At 55.7% G+C, this 18,271-nt stretch overlaps 1 protein-coding gene across 1 annotated transcript; it reads left to right on the top strand.

Annotated features, from left to right (window-relative positions):
• Window positions 1-89: 89 nt before the first annotated feature.
• P2RX1 (purinergic receptor P2X 1) lies at window positions 90-18,243 on the top strand. Its single transcript, XM_022595955.2, has 12 exons — window positions 90-226; window positions 8,830-8,977; window positions 9,281-9,352; window positions 9,804-9,873; window positions 10,115-10,211; window positions 10,515-10,595; window positions 10,865-11,006; window positions 12,653-12,780; window positions 13,214-13,304; window positions 13,725-13,790; window positions 14,030-14,131; window positions 14,242-18,243. The coding sequence occupies exons 1-12, from the start codon at window positions 90-92 to the stop codon at window positions 14,305-14,307; spliced, it is 1,200 nt and encodes a 399-aa protein (XP_022451663.1). The 3' UTR covers window positions 14,308-18,243.
• Window positions 18,244-18,271: the final 28 nt, after the last annotated feature.

The following is an 18,271-nucleotide window of genomic DNA, read 5'->3' on the forward strand; positions in this document are numbered from 1 at the left end:
TCGCTGTAGACTTGGGTGTTGACGCCTGGCTCACCCCAGGAGCCAAGGCCGTGCAGGGGGCTCGGTTCTCAGCCCCCAGCTGGGCCACCATGGCGCGGCGGCTCCAGGACGAGCTGGCCGCCTTCTTCTTTGAGTATGACACTCCCCGAATGGTGCTTGTGCGCAACAAGAAGGTGGGCGTCATCTTCCGCCTGATCCAGCTCGTGGTTCTGGTCTACGTCATTGGGTGAGTCTGGACGCCCTCCCTGCTGCCCTCCTGCACCAACCCCCAACCCAGGCCTGTCCTCCAGGCTCTGTGATGCTTCCCATGACCCCAAAGAGCCCCTCTTTCTCTCCATGGCCTGTCATGCTTCCTGACAAACCTTTCTGGTGCCATTCAGAAGGAAGGGAAGCCTGCTAACCCGCTGCCTAGATGGGGACACTGGGACGAGGGGCAGCCCTGCCTCTGGTCATGTGGTGAACAAGAGGCAAAGCCTCTGGGCTCTGAGGAACTGACCCACTGCTAATGGTTCCCTCAAGGGGTGGGGGGCATCAGAGGCCAGGGCCCCAGCCAGCCCCAGCCAGAGCCCTTCCACTTCTGACCTCCCAGCCAAGCCACGCAGCTCCTGAGAGATGGAGGCCGCACCCCACTTTACAGGCCAGAGTGGGACGGGCCCTGCTCTCACCTGCCCTGCCTAAAGTAAAGGCATCCTGGTCTATTCCAGAACCTGAGCAGAGAAACCTTCAAATTCAGAACACCTGGTGCCTTAATGGTGGCATGTCACGCAGAGGTGGGAGGTCCATTCTGGTCCCGGGGAAGACAGCTCCTTTCTGGGCATCGTGGGGCCTGTCCCACCGCCCCAGGGGTGCAGGGGCAGAAGTAGGTGGGACTCCCCTGTGGGCTGCTGTTCTGGGAGCCACGCAAAGGCCATCTTCCTGAAATCGGTCTGGCTGTCTGGGCAGGTGCTTATGTGATCACACGTGTGTGTGGTGTGTGGATGCATATGCGTCGTACCCAGGGCTCTGTGTGGGGTGCACGTGCCCTCGTGTGTCTGGGCACGAGCCTATCGGGTGTGGCTGCTGGGGGTGCCCCTGGGGCTGGGCGCCCCTGTGTCAGGGACACTATGTCCACTTACAGTGACTCCACAGAGGGCTCCTGGAGGCCTCAAGGCCACTGAAGGGGGTTCAGCCCCCGCTGGGGGGTCTGGGGCACCCAGAAGCCCTGCCCCTCTGGTCTCCGTGTCCCCGTTTTTGCTGTGAGACCAAACTAGGGCGGGCTGACCAGGAGGCCAGTGACCACCTGGTCCCCCCAGGGCCTCTGACATCCAAAACAACCTTCCCTCTGCCCCCCACCCCCCACCCCGAGGCCCCAGAGCTGGTTGGGTGGAGCCAGGGCTACGACCCAGCCCTCCGATACCTTTCGGACTCTGCCTCCTTACTGTTCACAAACCAGTTTGATATGTGCGGTGTAATTGAGCTTGTGAGGGAAAGAGACCCAGAGGGGAGCAGTGGGGTTTCCAGGTCACACAGCAAGTCAGCGTCCAGGCCCAGTTAGAACTGGGGCCTCCTGATCCCCAGCCTTAACTCTGCCTTCTCTTCCCCTCCTCACAAGGGCTCTGAGAACACTTCTAATGGGACCCCGATGTGTTTCCACCATTAGCCACACTCCTGACCCTCCAGCGGGGAGAGAGCTTGCCCACAGGCCCAGCGCATCGCTCCCACCAAGAGGCTGGGAGAACGTTGTCCTCACCGTGGCCCCCATGGTTCCACATCTCTGCTTTCGGGTCAGCACTGCCAGACCTCCTTTTGTGTGTTGGTGACAGACAGAGGGAAAGGCACAGTCCTCCCACCCCACCCCCAGCTGCAGCAGATGCCCCAAGCCACCATCCAGTCCTGAACACATGCCTCCAGTGACGGGGACCTCACTACCTGCCTCCTTCCCTTCCTCTCTCCCAAGACAGTGCGCTCAGTTTCCAAATGGATGTGGCCTCCTCAGTGTCGGTGAGACTCAGAGACACTGAATGATTTAGCCTGGTTCTCACAGCTAGAAAAAGGCTGAACCAGGATTTGAATCCAGCTGTGTGACTCCAAAGTTGGTCTTGATATCCTGGAAAGGAAACATGCTCAGAGAGGGGCACTGACCTGCCCCAGTCACAGAGCAGAGGGAGGCAGGCAGAGTCCCTGGAAACACCCACCAACCCCCAGACTCCAGCTGGGGCTGCCACTCCTGCTGTCTCTGGTGCCCTCGTCTGGCCACTGCCCACTGCTGCACTGACCGCTCAGCTAGGCACCCGCAACTGCTGACCAAACCCAGCCTGCACTTGGTCTTACAATTTCAGACCTCAGTTTCCCAGCTGTTCCACGGAGCAGGGGTTAGGGGACCCCCTCCAAAGACATTGTCTGCAGGCTCAATAATTTGCCCTTTTCTGAGGAGGGATGGCCTTCCTTTAATTGCCCCCCCTTCCCAAGTGCCCTGTCTGTCAGACTCTCTGGTCCTGTGGGCACTGCAGGGGCACAGAGGGGAGCATAGAAGAGCCAGACACCCCAACCCCAGAGACAGAGAGATAGTCCAGATGGGGGGTGGGCAGACACAGAGACAGAACTGGACAGAGGGACAGACATTGGAACACAACACTCAGATGAAGAGAGAGGCCCTGAGGCTCAGATATGGAGAGGGAATTATTGAGACAGAGGCAGAGAGGCTGAGATGCTGAGAACTCGAACAGACTCCGAGGAGGGAAACTGAGGCTGTTTTCTCTGTCAGTCACAATCCTCCGGGAAGTTGAGGGCAAGTGGAGGGAGCGGACCTGAGGCCCTGGCGGCCTGAGCTAAGATGTCACTCTTTTTATCTCAAATTGGGATGGTTTAATTTGCCGTTAGAGCTGTCTCCTGGGAGGTGATGAGCTCTCTGTAACTGGAGGTGTGCAGGCAGTGGGCTGTCATCCATGACCTCACAGGCCCATACAAGAGGTGTGTTGGGATATGTCCCTGTCTGGGGGGCTCTGGCTGCACACACAGGAGGGTCTCAAGGGGATTTATGAATGCCGCTTGGGGAGGGGAGCCTGGGAAGACTTCCTGGAGGAGGTGGCACAGTGGTGGAACCAGCCTTGAGCAAAGGCCTGGAGGCTCTAGTCCAGGCAGTCCTGCTCTTGGCTTTCCCTCAGGCCTCCTGTGCGCCCCTACGCAGAGCTCATGAAATCACATGCCTCTGATCTTGGAGTGCACCAATCAGAGATAAGGAGAGATACAAATTATTGCTGGGAGAGACACATCCAGGGACACTTCCATAGCATCTTCTCTGTGCCTAGGCCTGTGTCAGGTTCCCTGGGACAGAGGTGGGGTACAGGGTGGGCAGGGGGAGAGAGAGAAGCTGAGGATGAATTAGCTGGAACTTCTTGGTTCCTAGGGACTGAAACCCAATCAAAATGGATTAACAAGGGAGGATGAGGGTATTAACTGGTTTGTGTAACTGAAAAATCAGTGTGGGCTTCAGGCCTGGCTGGATCCTCCCTGATGAGGGTGCAGGAGCATGTTCTATGGGAAGATGAGGAATTCAGGTTGGTCCCATTGGGTTCTCCAAGGAAGCTAGCCAGGATCTTCTCAGCTCTGCTTTCCTCTGTGGAGGCCTCATTCTCAGGCAGGCTCTCTGCCCTCAGAGTGGAAAAATGGCCACCAGCAGCCCTGGGGCACAAAAGCGTCTTCTCCTCCAGAGTTCCAGCAAAAGTCCCGGGTCCAGCTCTTATCGGCTATGGTTGGGTCATGTGCCCATCCCAGAACCAGTTGTTGTGGCCAAGGAAAGGGAATGTCCTGACTGGTGGAGCCTGGTTGGGTACCCACCTCGCTCCAGGCGCTTCTGCTGGAAAGCAGAGTGTGATCGAAGGTCCTGGGGCAGGGAAGGGACACCCAAAGAGTCACTAGGGCTAGGCTGAGGGAGCATGAATAGAGACAGGGAGAGGAAGTGGAGGAGTGAGCAGGGCCACTGGCTCAGGCCTCTCAATGCTGAGTTGAGGGATATGGGCTTTCTCCTGCAGGTGGTGAGGAGCCATGGAAGGGTGTCTAACAGGGGAAGGCCCAGAGCAGGCAGGTGCTGCCGTAGGGGGTGGAGGCCAGAGGCAGGACAGTTGTGAAGAGGCAGCAGTGATAAGAGGTGAGGGTGAGGCCAAGGCAGAAGCAGCGAGCATGGAAGACAGGTCATCATCCCAGTGGGCCCCGCACTGGGGGTGGCCACAGCTCAGCTTCTACCCACCGTTGCCGCATCAGGACATGTGCCCAGCATGGCCAGAGTTCCTGACTTCTCAAGAGCAGTGGGAAATTGGAAATTATGGGTGAAAGGAACATCTCTTGGTGTTTAGAGGTTGGTGATTCAGTCAAAACACTTAAAGACATAAATCGTCAGCCTGACTTGTCTGCAGACTGCATGTTGATGAACCTCTGAGCCCCGGTGTGGGCCCAGCTCTGAACTCAGTCCCCCCTGGGCCCGGAGCCTGGTCTTGCCTCTCTCCAAGGATGCTCTGCCCAATAGCACGTGGCCCAAGGCTATACCCTGTATCACCAGCCACATGACCTGTCCTCCCTGCCACAGGCCAGAGCTGCCCCCGCATCTGCCCCAGCTCCTCTTGTGTCTCAGCCTCCCCACAAGAAGCCCTCTGGGTTCTTTGATGAAAGCCAAGGGGAGATGGGAAGGATGGAGGGATGCAAAGAATGGGGGCATGAGAGGGAGGGTGCCATGTCCAGGCTGTGAGCCTGGGGGTTGGGGCAAGTATGGCACCGTCCTTCAGGATGAGGGCACCAGAGAAGCGAGTTCTGTGGGAAGGTGAGGCATTCAGTTTGGTCCGGTTGAATTTTTGTTTTGAGATAGATTTCACAAGTCATAACATTCACCCTTTTAAAGTACACAAGTTGGTGGATTTTAGTGTAATCACAAAGTTGTGCCACCATCACCACTATCTAATTCCAGAACGTTTGCACTATCCCAAAAGGAGCCTCGCACCCCTTAGCAGCCACTCCCCGTTGCGCCTCCCTACCCCTTGCTCTGCCTATTTTGGACGTTTCATAAAGATCAAATCGTACAATATGTGGCCTTTTTGTGTCTGGCTTCTGTCACTTAGCACCATGTTTGCAAGGTTCGTCCACGTTGGTTGTAACATGTTTCAGTTTTCAGTCCTTTTAATGGCTGAATAATATTCCACTGTATGGAAATTCCACACTTAGCTGGGCATTTGGGTTGTTTCCACTTTTTGCTTGTGAATAATGTTGTGAACATTTGTGTATAAGTTTCTGTGTGGACATGTTTTCCGTTCTCTTGGGTATTCGGCTCTAGGAGTGGAGTTGCTGGGTCAAATGGTAATTCCATGTTTAACTTTCTGAGGAACTTCCAGACTGTTTTCCAAAGGGTCAAGTTAAGTTGGAGGTACCTATGAGATGTCTGGGAGGGGGGTGGGAGGGTAGGCAGGGCAGGGGGGAAGAATCTGTGTCACCAAACAGTTGGAGATTCAACATTTGCATAAGTTCTTTTTTTTTAAAATGTTTATTTATTTGGCTGCACCGCGTCTTAGTTGCGGCATGCAGGATCTTCGCTGGCATGTGGGATCTAGTTCCCTGACCAGGGATCAAATCTGGGCCCCCTGCATTGGGAGCACGGAGCCTTAACCACTGGACCACTAGGGAAGCCCCTATATAAGTTCTTTGAGTGCAGAATTTTGGTTTGTTTTTCCTTGGCACATAATAGGGGTCCCATAAATAAATATCTGTTGAATGACTGAATGTGTGGAACTGAATCTCGGAGGAGAGCGCAGAAGTGGAGATAAAAAATCGGGGACAAAGTGTGCCCGCAACAGCACACACAAGGTTCTGCCTGGGCTGAGAATGGAAGCCAGAGGATGGGGACAGATCGACATTTAAGGAGGAATTGGTGAAGGAGGACCAGAGACTGTAAATAAATAGGATTATTTTATCATGTGCTTGCTGCATGCCAAGCACTGTGTTAATTTCCTTAAAAAGAGCTCATGGGAACGTCCTCCACACCATCACCTAGACTCTTTTTCTTCCTGGAGCCCAGCCCACGGCTCAGTGAGGGGTAGGGCCTTGCTTGTAAATATCTGTGGAACGATCAGCATCTTTGAGGTAGTTGCCTTCACCTCCCTTTACTGAGACATCTAGTGCTCAGAGAGGGTTAGTCTTTAGCCTGAAGCCACACAGCTGGTGAGTGGCGGTGCTGGTGTGTGAACCTCGGCCTCTGTGACTCCAGAGGCCGCACTCTCAGCCACTCCACCATGTGGCCTCTTCCACAAGGGGCTGTTGAAGAAGAGAGACTACTGAGGACGAGGAGGAGAGAATGGAAAAGAGAATTTCTGGAAGGGGAGGGGCTTCTGAAGATGCCAGTGTCTTTGGCATCAGACCCCCTTGGTGGCCTTCCTGGGGTGTTGACCACAAGACCGGATCAAGGAGAGCATGGCTTTGGAGGGACAGGCCTGGCGCCATGGTCATTCTGGTATTATCAGAACCGAGGTCATTGATGTCAGATTTGGGCCACAGGACTGACAGCCCCTGGGAACGGACACAGCCTGGAATGGCTACATCAGTCCCAGGGCACAGCCTCCGTGTGGCTCCTGGCAGACACATTGATACCAGACTGCTCAGTGGAGGGGCCAGGGTCCTGGGCTGGGGAGCCTCAAGCCTGGGTCTGCCTCTGACTCAGGAGGGACACTCCCTCAGCCCTCAGTTTTTCTATCTATACGGTGAGGAGTTGGTTTTGAGCAAAGAGAGACATGCTGCTACTAGGATGTCAGGGATCGGGGGGGCCCAGGAGGCAGGCCGGTGACCTCTCTCTCCTGCAGTGTGTTCAGAATGTGGAGCAGCTCCCCAACATCCCCCTCAGTAGCAACTTCACACTTGGACATGGAGCCAGAGGCCTTCCTGGAGGAAGGAACCTAAGGAGACTGGGGGAATAGGTGATGCCCCACCCTCCCTGACGGGGCTGGAGGCAAGCAGGCAGGCTCAGGCTTTGTCATGCCTCACCTGTTGCCATCTGAGACCTGCAGGGGGCAGCAGTGACCATGCTTAAGCTTGGGAGGGGTTGTCTGGGCTCCAGCACCAGGCTTTGGGGGTCGAGGGGGCTTGGAGAAGGAGAGGAGTAGACTATAGGAGGGGAGAGGACGACATTGGTGGGCTGCCTTCCTGGAGCCTGGAGCAGGAAGACAGCCCCCAGAGAGCTAGTGGTGACTGGGAATAGGAGGCCTGGAGAACTCTGTCATGGGTCCTGAGCTCTGGGGGACAGAAGAAGGGCTCTGAGCTCTGCTTTGGACGGGTGGGCTAAAGGTAGGGTGAGGGGTGACAGGGGCAGAAACACACCTCCCCACAGTCAGCCACAGCCACAAGTGTGCTCACAGATTTGCCCTGGAGATACACAGCTACACACTCTGATGGATACCATGGACACACACACACACACACACACACACACACAGAGTTACAATGAATCGCCAAGATTCTTTCCTGAAGGAAAGGGACCACACCCTGGAGAGAAGTATTATCCACAACTCTCACTTGTAAGCTACGGAAACCAAACCCAAATTGGCTTAAATAAAGGAAAAGAATTTATTAACTTGTATAACTGAAAAGTCCAGAAGTGACTTTTCAACATGCTTCAGGTGTGGCAGGATCCAGGTGCTCAAGCAACATTGTCAGGAGTCTGCCCCTCTCCATCTACTGGCCTGGCTTTTCTCTAAGCTGGCTTCATTCTCAGGCTTGCTGTCTCCGTGAGGTAACACAGATGACTAACCATACCTTGCTTAGCCACCCAACAGAGAGGATCTTTCTTTCCCAGTAATTCCCAGAAAAATTCTGGCTGCGTTGCTGAAACTCCTCAGGGTTGTGTGCCCATCCTTAGACCCATTGCCGTTGCTAGGGCAATGGAACATTGATTGGCAAACCCTGGTCATATGCCCCCCACTGTGGGGCTAGGAGGGAGGTTGACCCCACTAAACCTCCCAGATTGGAAGTGGAGAACCCAGAGGAGCAGGGGTTCTTGATGCTGGGAGGGGAAGGCCAGAATTTCCTGAGAAAGCTGGGAGACCTCCAGCCTGACCCACATCCACAAGGGCCTCATCTGGGGCCAGATGCTGTGAGCCCTTCAAAGGGCCACTTGCCCCTCTGGTTTCCCTTCCAAGTCAGTCCCCCTCCCCAAGAGCTCCCAGCATGGCTGAGATAATAGTAGCTAATGTCTATACAGTGCTTAGCCCATGCCCGTTTCCATTCCAAGTGCTTTCACAGGCATTAACTCACAACATAAGTAGTATTGGTACTATTATTGTTTACATTTTACGAGGAAGCTGAAACAGAGAGGGATTTGCCCTAAACAGAGACTAGTTTACCCCAGCTCATACAGCCTGTGAGATTCAAGCCCAGACTCTCGGGCACCAAAGGCCAGGCTCTCGGCCATCATCATACTCTGCTGTGTCTCAGCGGGAAGAGCTCAGGAAGGAAGGAGATAGGGATGAAGACTGGAGTCCAAGCAGCTTGGCCTCCAACAAATGCTACTCTTGGAAAAGGCTCTGAAAGAGACCTTCAGGGGCTCTGCTCCCTGGCCAACCAGTAAGAGTATTTTCATAGTGAAAAGAATGGTAGAACCCCAGGCACAGGCCAGCAGGGGGAGCAGGTGAGGATTTCCAGCCTCCAGTCCAAGATGTAGCTTTAGGAATGGAGAGTGGCTCAGAGACGCGTCCGGGGAGGGGAAGGGAAAGGACTTGACACGTCCAGCTGGTGCCGGAAGGGGCGGTGGCCCACAGCCTCATGCCATCCTTGAATGGCTCCGGCCCACTCTGGCCCCTCTGCCCCCCAATCCCCCCGCAGGTGGGTGTTCGTCTATGAGAAGGGCTACCAGACCTCGAGTGGCCTGATCAGCAGCGTGTCTGTGAAGCTCAAGGGTCTGGCTGTGACGAAGCTCCCAAGCCTGGGCCCCCAGGTCTGGGATGTGGCTGACTACGTCTTCCCAGCCCAGGTGAGCAGACTCGGGGGTGCACCTTCCACCCACAGGGCTTGCTGGCTCAGAGCTGGGTTATTAGGCTCCATCCCACCTCCCTGTGGGACCAGCCTAGCTCCTCTCTGTCTCTGGGCCTCAGATTCCCTGTGAGTGAGGGGCGGAAGCAGCCTCATAACATCACCCCAGTCTGATGTCGTGGGTTATGGAGGCTGCTGGGTGTCCTGTGGGTTCTGGGGGCTTGCTAGGGCAGTGCTTGGGTTCTTGGGGCTCTTCTCCCAGCTCAGAGCCCTGCCCTCCCCTCCCCCTGCCTCTCACTTCCAGGGGGACAGCTCCTTTGTGGTCATGACCAATTTTATCGCCACCCCCCGGCAGGCCCAAGGCCACTGTGCAGAGGTGAGGACTGTTGCCCATCCCCCCTTCTTGGACCCACAGGGGAAAATAACATAGAAGAGGAGGCCCCCTTGGGCATTGGAGGGGAAGCCAGGTAGGCTTCCTGCGGCACAACAGTGGTGGAATCTCAGGCATAAGTTCACACACAGGAATGGCCCACCACTGGCGGTTGCTGAGGCTTCCCTCCCAGCTGTGTGCCAAGCAGGATGCCTCAGTGCCTGCCCAACCCCCAAGCCCCAACCTTCCCTACCCCTGCTGTGACATCAGCACTAGGGCAGCTGGGCATGAGCCCAGAGGGTCCTGGGAGGGGACTGGGGGAAGGAGGCTGTGATTAAGGGTCACTCCAAAGGGGTCTGAGACTCTGCCCCACACCCTAGGGCCATGCAGGGGGCGGGGGGATCTTCTTAGGACCCTACCCAGGGGACCTGGGGCCAGCAGCTCTCCCCTTCCCCAGAACCCGGAAGGGGGCACGTGCACGAATAATAGTGGCTGCACCCCGGGAAAGGCAGAAAGGAAGGCCCAAGGTAAGGTCGGCCTCCTCCTGTCCCCCTCCACAGCCTGTCAGCTCCAGGCTTCCTCCACCAGGATGTCCTTCCTGCTCTCTCTCCTCCCGCCACCTTGACCTTGGCCTCCCCTGTCCCAGAACCAGCCAGGCTTCTGCTCTTGGACGCCCCATCAATGGGGGCTCCTAGGAGTGGGGCCTGGGGGTTCTCCTCTGCACCCCCAGCTTGGGGTGGGCACCCAGGGGTTCCACCCTTGCTCCAGGCATCCGCACAGGCAAGTGTGTGGCCTTCAACGACATCGTGCATACGTGTGAGATCTTTGGCTGGTGCCCCGTGGAGGTGGATGACGACATCCCATGGTAATGCCCTGTCCTTCCAGGGAGCTGGGAGCAGGGTCCCCAGCCCAGACTAGAGGAGCATCTGGATCTGTGCTCTGTCCCCCCTTCTTCCAACCCCACCCTCACCCCATCTGTGCAGCTCAGGCCAAAGATGCCCCAGCCTCTGCTCAAGGGGCCTGAGAGTCCACATTACAGCATGCCCACCCCTCCAATGACTCAGGAAGATCCCATAGGCTCTCCCAGCCCCACACGCCAAGCCCAGCTCTGGCAGGCACACGAAGGACTCCTGGGGAGGGGGCAGTGAGTGAGTGCCGTCTCCTCCAGCCCTGCCCTTCTCCGAGAGGCCGAGAACTTCACTCTCTTCATCAAGAACAGCATCAGCTTTCCACGCTTCAAGGTCACCAGGTTTGTGGGAAAAGCGGGCAGAAATGCAGGCGGCTCTCGGAGGCTGCTCCAGCCGGTCTTAACCTGTCACCTCTGTCGCCCTGCACTCATGCTGAGTTCCTTCTGGAGGCAGAAGCTTGGGCTGGGCCCCTGGGGTGGGCTGCCTTCAGTCTCCAAGGGCTAGGGAAGGGGCGTCTCTAGGGCCCGGGAGGGGTCCCCAGAGCTCCCGGGCGTGGTGGGTGCCCTCCCAGCTGGCATGCTGCCACCACCAATGCCCTCTGCCCCTGTAGGCGCAACCTGGTGGAGGAGGTGGATGCCGCCTACATGAAGACCTGCCTCTATCACAAGACCTTGCACCCACTGTGCCCAGTTTTCAAGCTCGGCTATATGGTACAAGAGTCAGGCCAGAATTTTAGCACCTTGGCCGAGAAGGTATGGTGCCAGCCGAGTGGGGAGGGCTGGGCCCCCAGATCATCAGGCCAAAAAAGACTTTTCAGGCCCAGTTAAGCCCCGCACCGCACCCAGTCCCTAGCGTGGGCTGAGCATATATATAGATCTATCCCCTAATACTGGGGGCCCCTGTGGTTCAGACCTGTGTCCTCAGCAGGGCCCGACATGGACCTGGCACAGAGGAGGTGCCCAGAATGAATGACCATAGGCAGATGTCACTTGGGTGTCTTCCGAGGGCCCAGTGTTTTTTTAAATATTAGATACAAGCAGCTTAAATCACATGGCCCACGGCCCTGAGAAATCCTGTGCCTGCCCAGGTTTCCTGGGAATTCTGGAGGCTGAGATGCACACAGTCACGTGGGATTCCCAGAGAAACGGTACCTTCTAAGGAGCACAGACCTGTCTGACTGGGCTCAGATCCTGGCTCAGACAAGTCTCTTACCTTCAGTGGGTCTGCGCTTTTGCACCTGTAAAGTGGGAGCAGTAATAGTGCAAGTCTCTCGGGATTGCCTTGAGGGCACGGGACAGCACTTCAGGGTGGCCTGGCCCAAGGCATCCTAGGCACCTGCTCCCTCGTGATCCTTATCGTCTGCTCCTGTGGGTCCAGGGATGGGAATCAGCCCCTCTCCGTGACATCACACACCAAAACAACTCACCCACAGTGCCTTCGTGGAGAACACGGGTCAGCAAACTTTTTCTTTAAGGAGCCAGAGAATAAGTATGGGCCACAGGTCACATGGTCTCTGTTCTAGCCACCCAGGTCAGCTGCTATAGGGCAAAGGCAGCCACAGGCAATGTGTAAACAGATTCGGCCCTGAGGCCTCAGTTTGCCAACCCCTGGAGGGGGTTTACACAGTAGCAACACACAGGACCAGAAAGCTGAATGTTAGTTTCCCCTGTTCCTAAAAATCTCCCTGCCACCCCCAGTAGGAACTTCTCACCCATCACCATTGTCTGTAGGCACCTAGCCTCCCGCCTAGCTGCCCAGCTCCACACGCAACTCTCCTCTTGCTCAGCCCACCTGTCCCTGATCCTTGCCTCGCCCAGAGGGGCTTCACTTTCTCAGGTTTTCTCTTCCCAGCCCATGTCTTTACAGACTCCCTCTTTAATTCAACAGCTATTTACTTGCCTCCTGCGCTGTGACTCAGGAGTCAGTGCAAATGAGACAGACAGCTCCACCCTTGTGGAGTTTACAGTCTTGGAAGAGATGCGTTAATAATCACACAAAATAAATGTGTGGTTACAAAGTGACACGTGTTCTAGAAGAAAACACAGAGGGAATCACAAGGGCATATTTTAGACTGGGGGTGGTGGTCAGGGAAGGCTTCCCAGGAGAAGTGACCAAAGGATGAGAAAGTACCAGCCTTGTGGGGAATGGTGGTGGGCGGGGGGGAGAGTGACTGCTTGTGCAAAGGCCCTGAGGTAGGAAGAACCTGGTGTATTCTAGAAACTGTCAGAAAGCTGGAATGTGATGGGTGGGAGGCGGGACCAGAGAGGGTGACGGGACCTCAACCCTGAAGCAGCTTCTCAGTGTCTCTTCTCAAACAAACAGAAAACAGCTGCACCAGCTGTAAGGCAGGAGTTCTTGATCCTAAACCCCAGATCTTGAGGGCCTGTGTCCCTGGTAGGGCGGGGTGGTAGGCATCACCATCGACTGGCACTGTGACCTGGACTGGCATGTGCGACACTGCAAACCCGTCTATGAGTTCCACGGGCTGTATGAAGAGAAGAAACTGTCTCAAGGCTTCAACTTCAGGTGCCTGCCGGGCCCCCACCAGTGCATCCTTCCTTGGCGTTCTGCGGGCTTTTCTACTCCCAGAACCCCTTAAGGCCAAGCAAGTGTCCCCGGGAGGGGAGCAGCGGATCCTAGGAAACTCCCATTCTCCCGGAATTGGCCAAGCAGGGAGCACGAGCCCGGAGGCCTGAGCCCTGCCGTTGGCTCTCGGCTCCCTTGAGGCCCACCTGGCTGGGACTGGCTGGGGAATTGCCCACATCAGGAGTTAGGGCAGCGGTTGAGTACTGCATTCCTGGAATGAGGCCTGCGATTCCCCCTCTATATAATGTTGGGGGGCACGGGGCTGTCCTCATGGACCTCTAAGGGCTCCTGTATCCCTGATGCTCTGGAAACTCTGGACCCAAGACAGTTCTCCATCACCCACCCTCTCCTGCAACCTCTCCCCTTCCCCAAGGTTTGCCAGGCACTTCGTGGAGAATGGGACCAACTACCGGCACCTCTTCAAGGTGTTTGGGATTCGCTTTGACATCCTCGTGGATGGCAAGGTGAGTGTCCAGTGTGAGGGGTAGCCAGAGACACACTCTCGGTTCCTTCTGGTGCTTGTTGGGTGTCTGTGGTTAGAGGCGACAGGAAGTTGGATGGGCCTCATTCAGCACTTCTATATCTGATAACAGAGGGACCCAGATGCTGTTGAGGGCAGGGCTTTCCAGCCTGTGACCACACCTCCCTCACTGTCTCCCTGTGTCCAGGGAGGGCAGAGTCAAGGTCAAAACCCAGGGCTCCCAACCAGCAGCTGGGTCTCCATGCAGATACAGAGCCGTGGGCAGCAGGCTGTGGGACCAGCTACCAGTGGAGGGTGGGGAAGGCCCCTTGCTCCCGGCCCGGTCCCAGCGCTCCTGAGGAAGGCCTTTTCCACCAGACCCTTCTGGCTGTTAACCCTTCTTTCCCCTGGGCCCTGCCACCAGGCTGGCAAGTTTGACATCATCCCCACCATGACCACCATTGGCTCTGGGATTGGCATCTTTGGGGTGGTAAGTGCTGAGGTCATGGGGTCACTGCGCCGGGGTCAGGCCCTCCCCTTCCACACCTCAGCAACAAGTCTCCCATCCCAGACCTGACCGAAATTGTTCCCTATTACTGAGCCCACCCCACCTCCCTAGACCCGCACACAGTATGTCTGAGGAAACTGGGGCCCAGAGCTGGGGCAGGACGGAGGTGGGGAGTGGAGGGTCCTGTCCCCACCCCCAGGTTCCCGTGCGCTGCCCCTCAGGCCACGGTTCTCTGCGATCTGCTGCTGCTCCACATCCTGCCCAGGAGGCAGTACTACAAGCAGAAGAAGTTCAAGTACGCGGAGGACATGGGGCCAGGGCCGGTAAGAGAGCTCCCGGAGCCAGCCCTGCAGAGGCCCCAGGCCTGCGTGTCTGTGCCGGGGAGCCAGCTGCTTCCCCCGGGATGACTTTCATCCCCGCAATGTTTACACAGGGGGCGCACGACCCTGCGGCCACCAGCTCCACCCTGGTTCTGCAGGAGAATGTGAAGACATCCTGACCTCTGTCCCCCCCTCCTACTGGACACAGCAGGCGGGGAGCCTGGTGGAGTCTCAGCCAGGGTGGAGGGGTCTCCCCAGGAGCGCTCCCACCGTCTCGGCCAGGCAGACACCAGGTTGCCGGAAGCTCAGGGTGGACTCTGGGAGAGACCTGCACAATTCTGGGCTCTGGCTCCAACTCTGCAGCCCCCAAGGGAGCCTCACACCAGCCTCAGCCACTCCTGGCCCCAGGTTTTATGCCTCTCCCTCTGGGCCCTTGTCTATCCATCCTACTCCCTCATGTCTCCAGACCTCTGCTGTCCCATATGGCAGCCACTAGCCATCGGTGACTATTTAAATTAATTAAGATTGAATAAAATTAAAACTTCAGTTCCTCAAACAGCCACATTACAACTGCCGAATACGCACATATGGCTGTGGTTGCCCTATTGAACCACATGGAACGTTTCCAGCATCGCAGAAAGTTCTGTTGGACAGCTCTGCTTGAACCCTTTTTCTTACTGACCCCAGATTTCCCTGGGATGCTTATCAACAGTGCTGGCACCTGGGGATTCCCTGGCAGTCCAGTGTTTAGGCCTCTGCGCTTTCATTGCCAAGGGGCCTGGGTTCGATCCCTGGTCAGGGAACTAGGATCCCACAAGCTGTGAGGCCAAAGGAAAAAAAAAAAGAAAAGCAGTGCCAGCGACTGGGTGCACCCCAGACCTCCGGAACCAGAAACTCCACGTCTGGTCACATGATCTGCAAGCATAGCAAACTCTTCAGGTCATTTTCAGGACCTAAGTTTTAGAACCGCTCCTGATCAGGTATCAGACTTAGCTGGGGCCGGCATCCCCTGGCAGGTGCGGGCCTTGAGCAGGTGTGTGGTGTGCTCACAAGCCACACGGTGTCTCATGCACTCCTCCCCCTCGTGCACACTCTCACCCGCACGCACAGCCCCCCTCCCATCCACACTGTGTGTTTGAACAGCTTGGGCCCTGCAAACACAACCATCTGAACACACCTACACCCCCAGGCACAGACTCATGGTCCACGCCACCCCGCCTCTGTGGGGATGTGCTTCTCCTCAAGTGTGTCAGGCCAGGACAGTCTCTTCTAGTGATGAATCCTTACTCAGCTACCTCTGGTCAGCGTGGGAGCCTCAGCCGAATCCTGGGCTCTCTGCCTGTGAGCCAGCCCCAGCTCCCGAGGCCTGCCCGGCTCTGTGTGAACACAAGGTCTGGGAAATCAAGGGCTGGAGTATAATAAGAGGATTGGTGAACGAGTTCAAACCTCTGCCTTCCGCCCTTTCTTCCCAGCCCTCTCTGAAACCCAGTGTCCGCAGCTGTGAAACACGGGGCTAAGCTGAGCGATCTTTGAGATCCTTCTGGGTCTCTCCGTGGGAGGTGGTGAGCTGACCCTTATGCAGAGGCAGTGTTGGGCATCAGCTCACCTCTATCCAGGGGCCGCTGTCCTGGCACGGCCCCAGTCATTGGAGATCTTCCCAACCCTCCACACGCCCCTCCCCCGGCTTTGAAAGGCCCGGCACTGGGACAAGCAGAGACCCCAGGAGTGGCCTCATGAAAGCAGGGGAGAGGAAGGGGCTGGCTGTCCCAGGAGGGAGATCGGATGCAATCCCAAAGAGGGGAGGAAGGTCTTGACTGGAGACAGTGTGGAAGGATCCTCCAGGGACCCTGCTGTGGGCATGACCCTCCGGCCAAGCAGGGTCTCTGGGCACCCCCATCACCATGCTCTGTCTAGACCAGTGTTGTCCAACACCAGTGATGGAACATTCTCTATCTGTGCTGTCCAATGTAGTATTCACATTGTGGACGTTAAGTATTTAAAATGTGGCTCATGCAACCAAGGAACTCAATTTTTTATTTTATTCATTTGAATTTAACTCGCCACGTGTGGCTAGTGGCTACCATATTGAACATCACAGGCTAGCCCCTCCCCTCTCCCTCAGGCCCTTGGCCTCCTGCCGTCTTCCCCGGCCAAGAGCCATCCCTTGGATTTTACAAGACAGGCACTCCCTCTTCTTCCCTCCCTTCCTTCTCCAGATCTACCTGCTTGTGCACCTCCAGTCCCCTTCCCTCCTGAGTGAGCAGAGGATTCCTCCCTGGAAATCATGCCTCACCCAGCCTGGAGGCCGCCTCTCCTCTCTCCTGCTCCTCTCCTGCCTCCTCGCAGCCCACATTTCCCTGCTGCTCTGCCTGCTCTCTGTTCACTGCCACCACCATTCCAGAAAGACCAGTCTACACTTCCCTCTGGGTCCCACCCTCTACAATTGGCCTCCAGCCCCTACCCCCACTTCTAGATGCCCTTGCCAAGGTTACCAGCGGCGTCCTTGTTGCCAGATGCAAGCAGACACTTCAGCCCATATCCTGCTCAGCCTGTCAGCCTCTGACACTGTTGGCTGAGCCCTCCTTTGTTGAAAGATTTCCTTCCAGCAGCTCCTAGGACCCACCCTCTCCAGATTTTCTAGTCAGCCTGGAGTGTAGGGATAAGATAGTTTTCAATTGCAACTCTGTCACTGTGTGTCCTTGGGCAAGTTGCTTAACTCTCCAAGCCTCCTCTGTGAGTCAGGGATAATAATAGCCTCTACTCAGGTTGGGGTAAGATAAGATGCATAAAGTACCTAGCACAGAGCCTGGCACACAGTAGTGCTCTGCCCCTGCCTCTATCCTCTCTTTCAATGGCAGAGTCAGATAGCTGTCCCCAGGTTCTTGGCTGGGTATGTGGCTGCCTAGAATGGAAGCTGCATTTCCCAGCCTCTTCTTGCAGCTGGGTCTGGTCATGTGACTGTTATAGCTAATTGGATGTATGTGGAAGTGTCATGTGACGCCTTCTGGGAACTTTCCTTAAAAGAGAGCTGGTGCAGATCCTTTGCCTTCTTCTTCTTCATCCTTGTCTCCATCCCACTGCCTGGAATGTGTGCGTGATGGTTGGAGCTCTAGCCGCCATCCTGAATCACGAGGACAAGAGTCAAATCCAGAAGTGGCTGGAGTAGTGAGTGGAAAGGGCCACATCTGGGAGGTCTTTGTGGAGCACAGCTGACATACTGTTACCCCAAAACTGGGTTCACCTTCTGGTGGGTGTTGAGCCAAAAGACACAACCAAGCCAAAGAGTGGGAGAAGGAGGCACTTACTACCTGAGGCAAGTAAGGAGAACACTGGGGATCTTTCCCAAAGCAGTGTCTCCCCGAATGGCAAAACTGTGGAAGTGTTAAGCTACGGGTACCTGCATATTCGTGAAGAGGCTTGGGCAGTGTACGAGTCATAGAATTGGGGCAAAGGTTGACAGAAGCGTCAGAAAAGATCAACATCATCCCTCAGGTTCTAGTTGATCTGGTGGTTGAAGGGGGTTTAAATTCTGCAAAACAGCTCTCTTAAGAAAGTACTTCAGGCTAATCTGAAGTACTCAACCAGAACTGGGGGTCTTTACAACTGCTCTATTATCTTTGCCATTGTTATTTCTCCACCTGATAACAGCTGTTTGTTCCTGCATTCTTTTGTTCCCTTATGATCATTAATTACTGAGACCTGTTCAAGGACAAGCATTGTGGCCAGGGTTAGATTACAAAAACGGCTTAGGCCAAAAATGGCTTCTCTTATGTCAAAATGCTACATCTGGTTCTTTTCCTCGGGGAGCCCCTACCCCATCTGCTTACAATACCAGCCCAGGACTGTCTTCCCTGAGGCTCTTACATGGAATTTCTGTTATCTAAGTCAAAACTGATCCTACCTGGTACAGAAATTTTTCCCCCTAAAAGCAAGTGTTCTGTCCTCAGCCCCTGTTTATTTGCCCTGAAGTTATCTCAGCCTTTCCCATGGCCCTACTATGGGTCCCTTCGGACAACTCCCAAAACTGTCTCAATGGCCCAGCCCTCTTTCCTGAACTCCAACCACACACATCCAACCCCCTAATCGCCATATCAATTAATTATTCATTCGACAAACATCTTTTAAGCACCGTGTCAGGCTTTG

The sequence above is a fragment of the Delphinapterus leucas genome, chromosome 19 (assembly GCF_059928025.1).
Source record: "Delphinapterus leucas isolate spDelLeu-1000000601 "Yukka" chromosome 19, BTC_Dleu_Yukka2, whole genome shotgun sequence".
NCBI classification, from domain to species: Eukaryota; Metazoa; Chordata; class Mammalia; order Artiodactyla; family Monodontidae; genus Delphinapterus; species Delphinapterus leucas.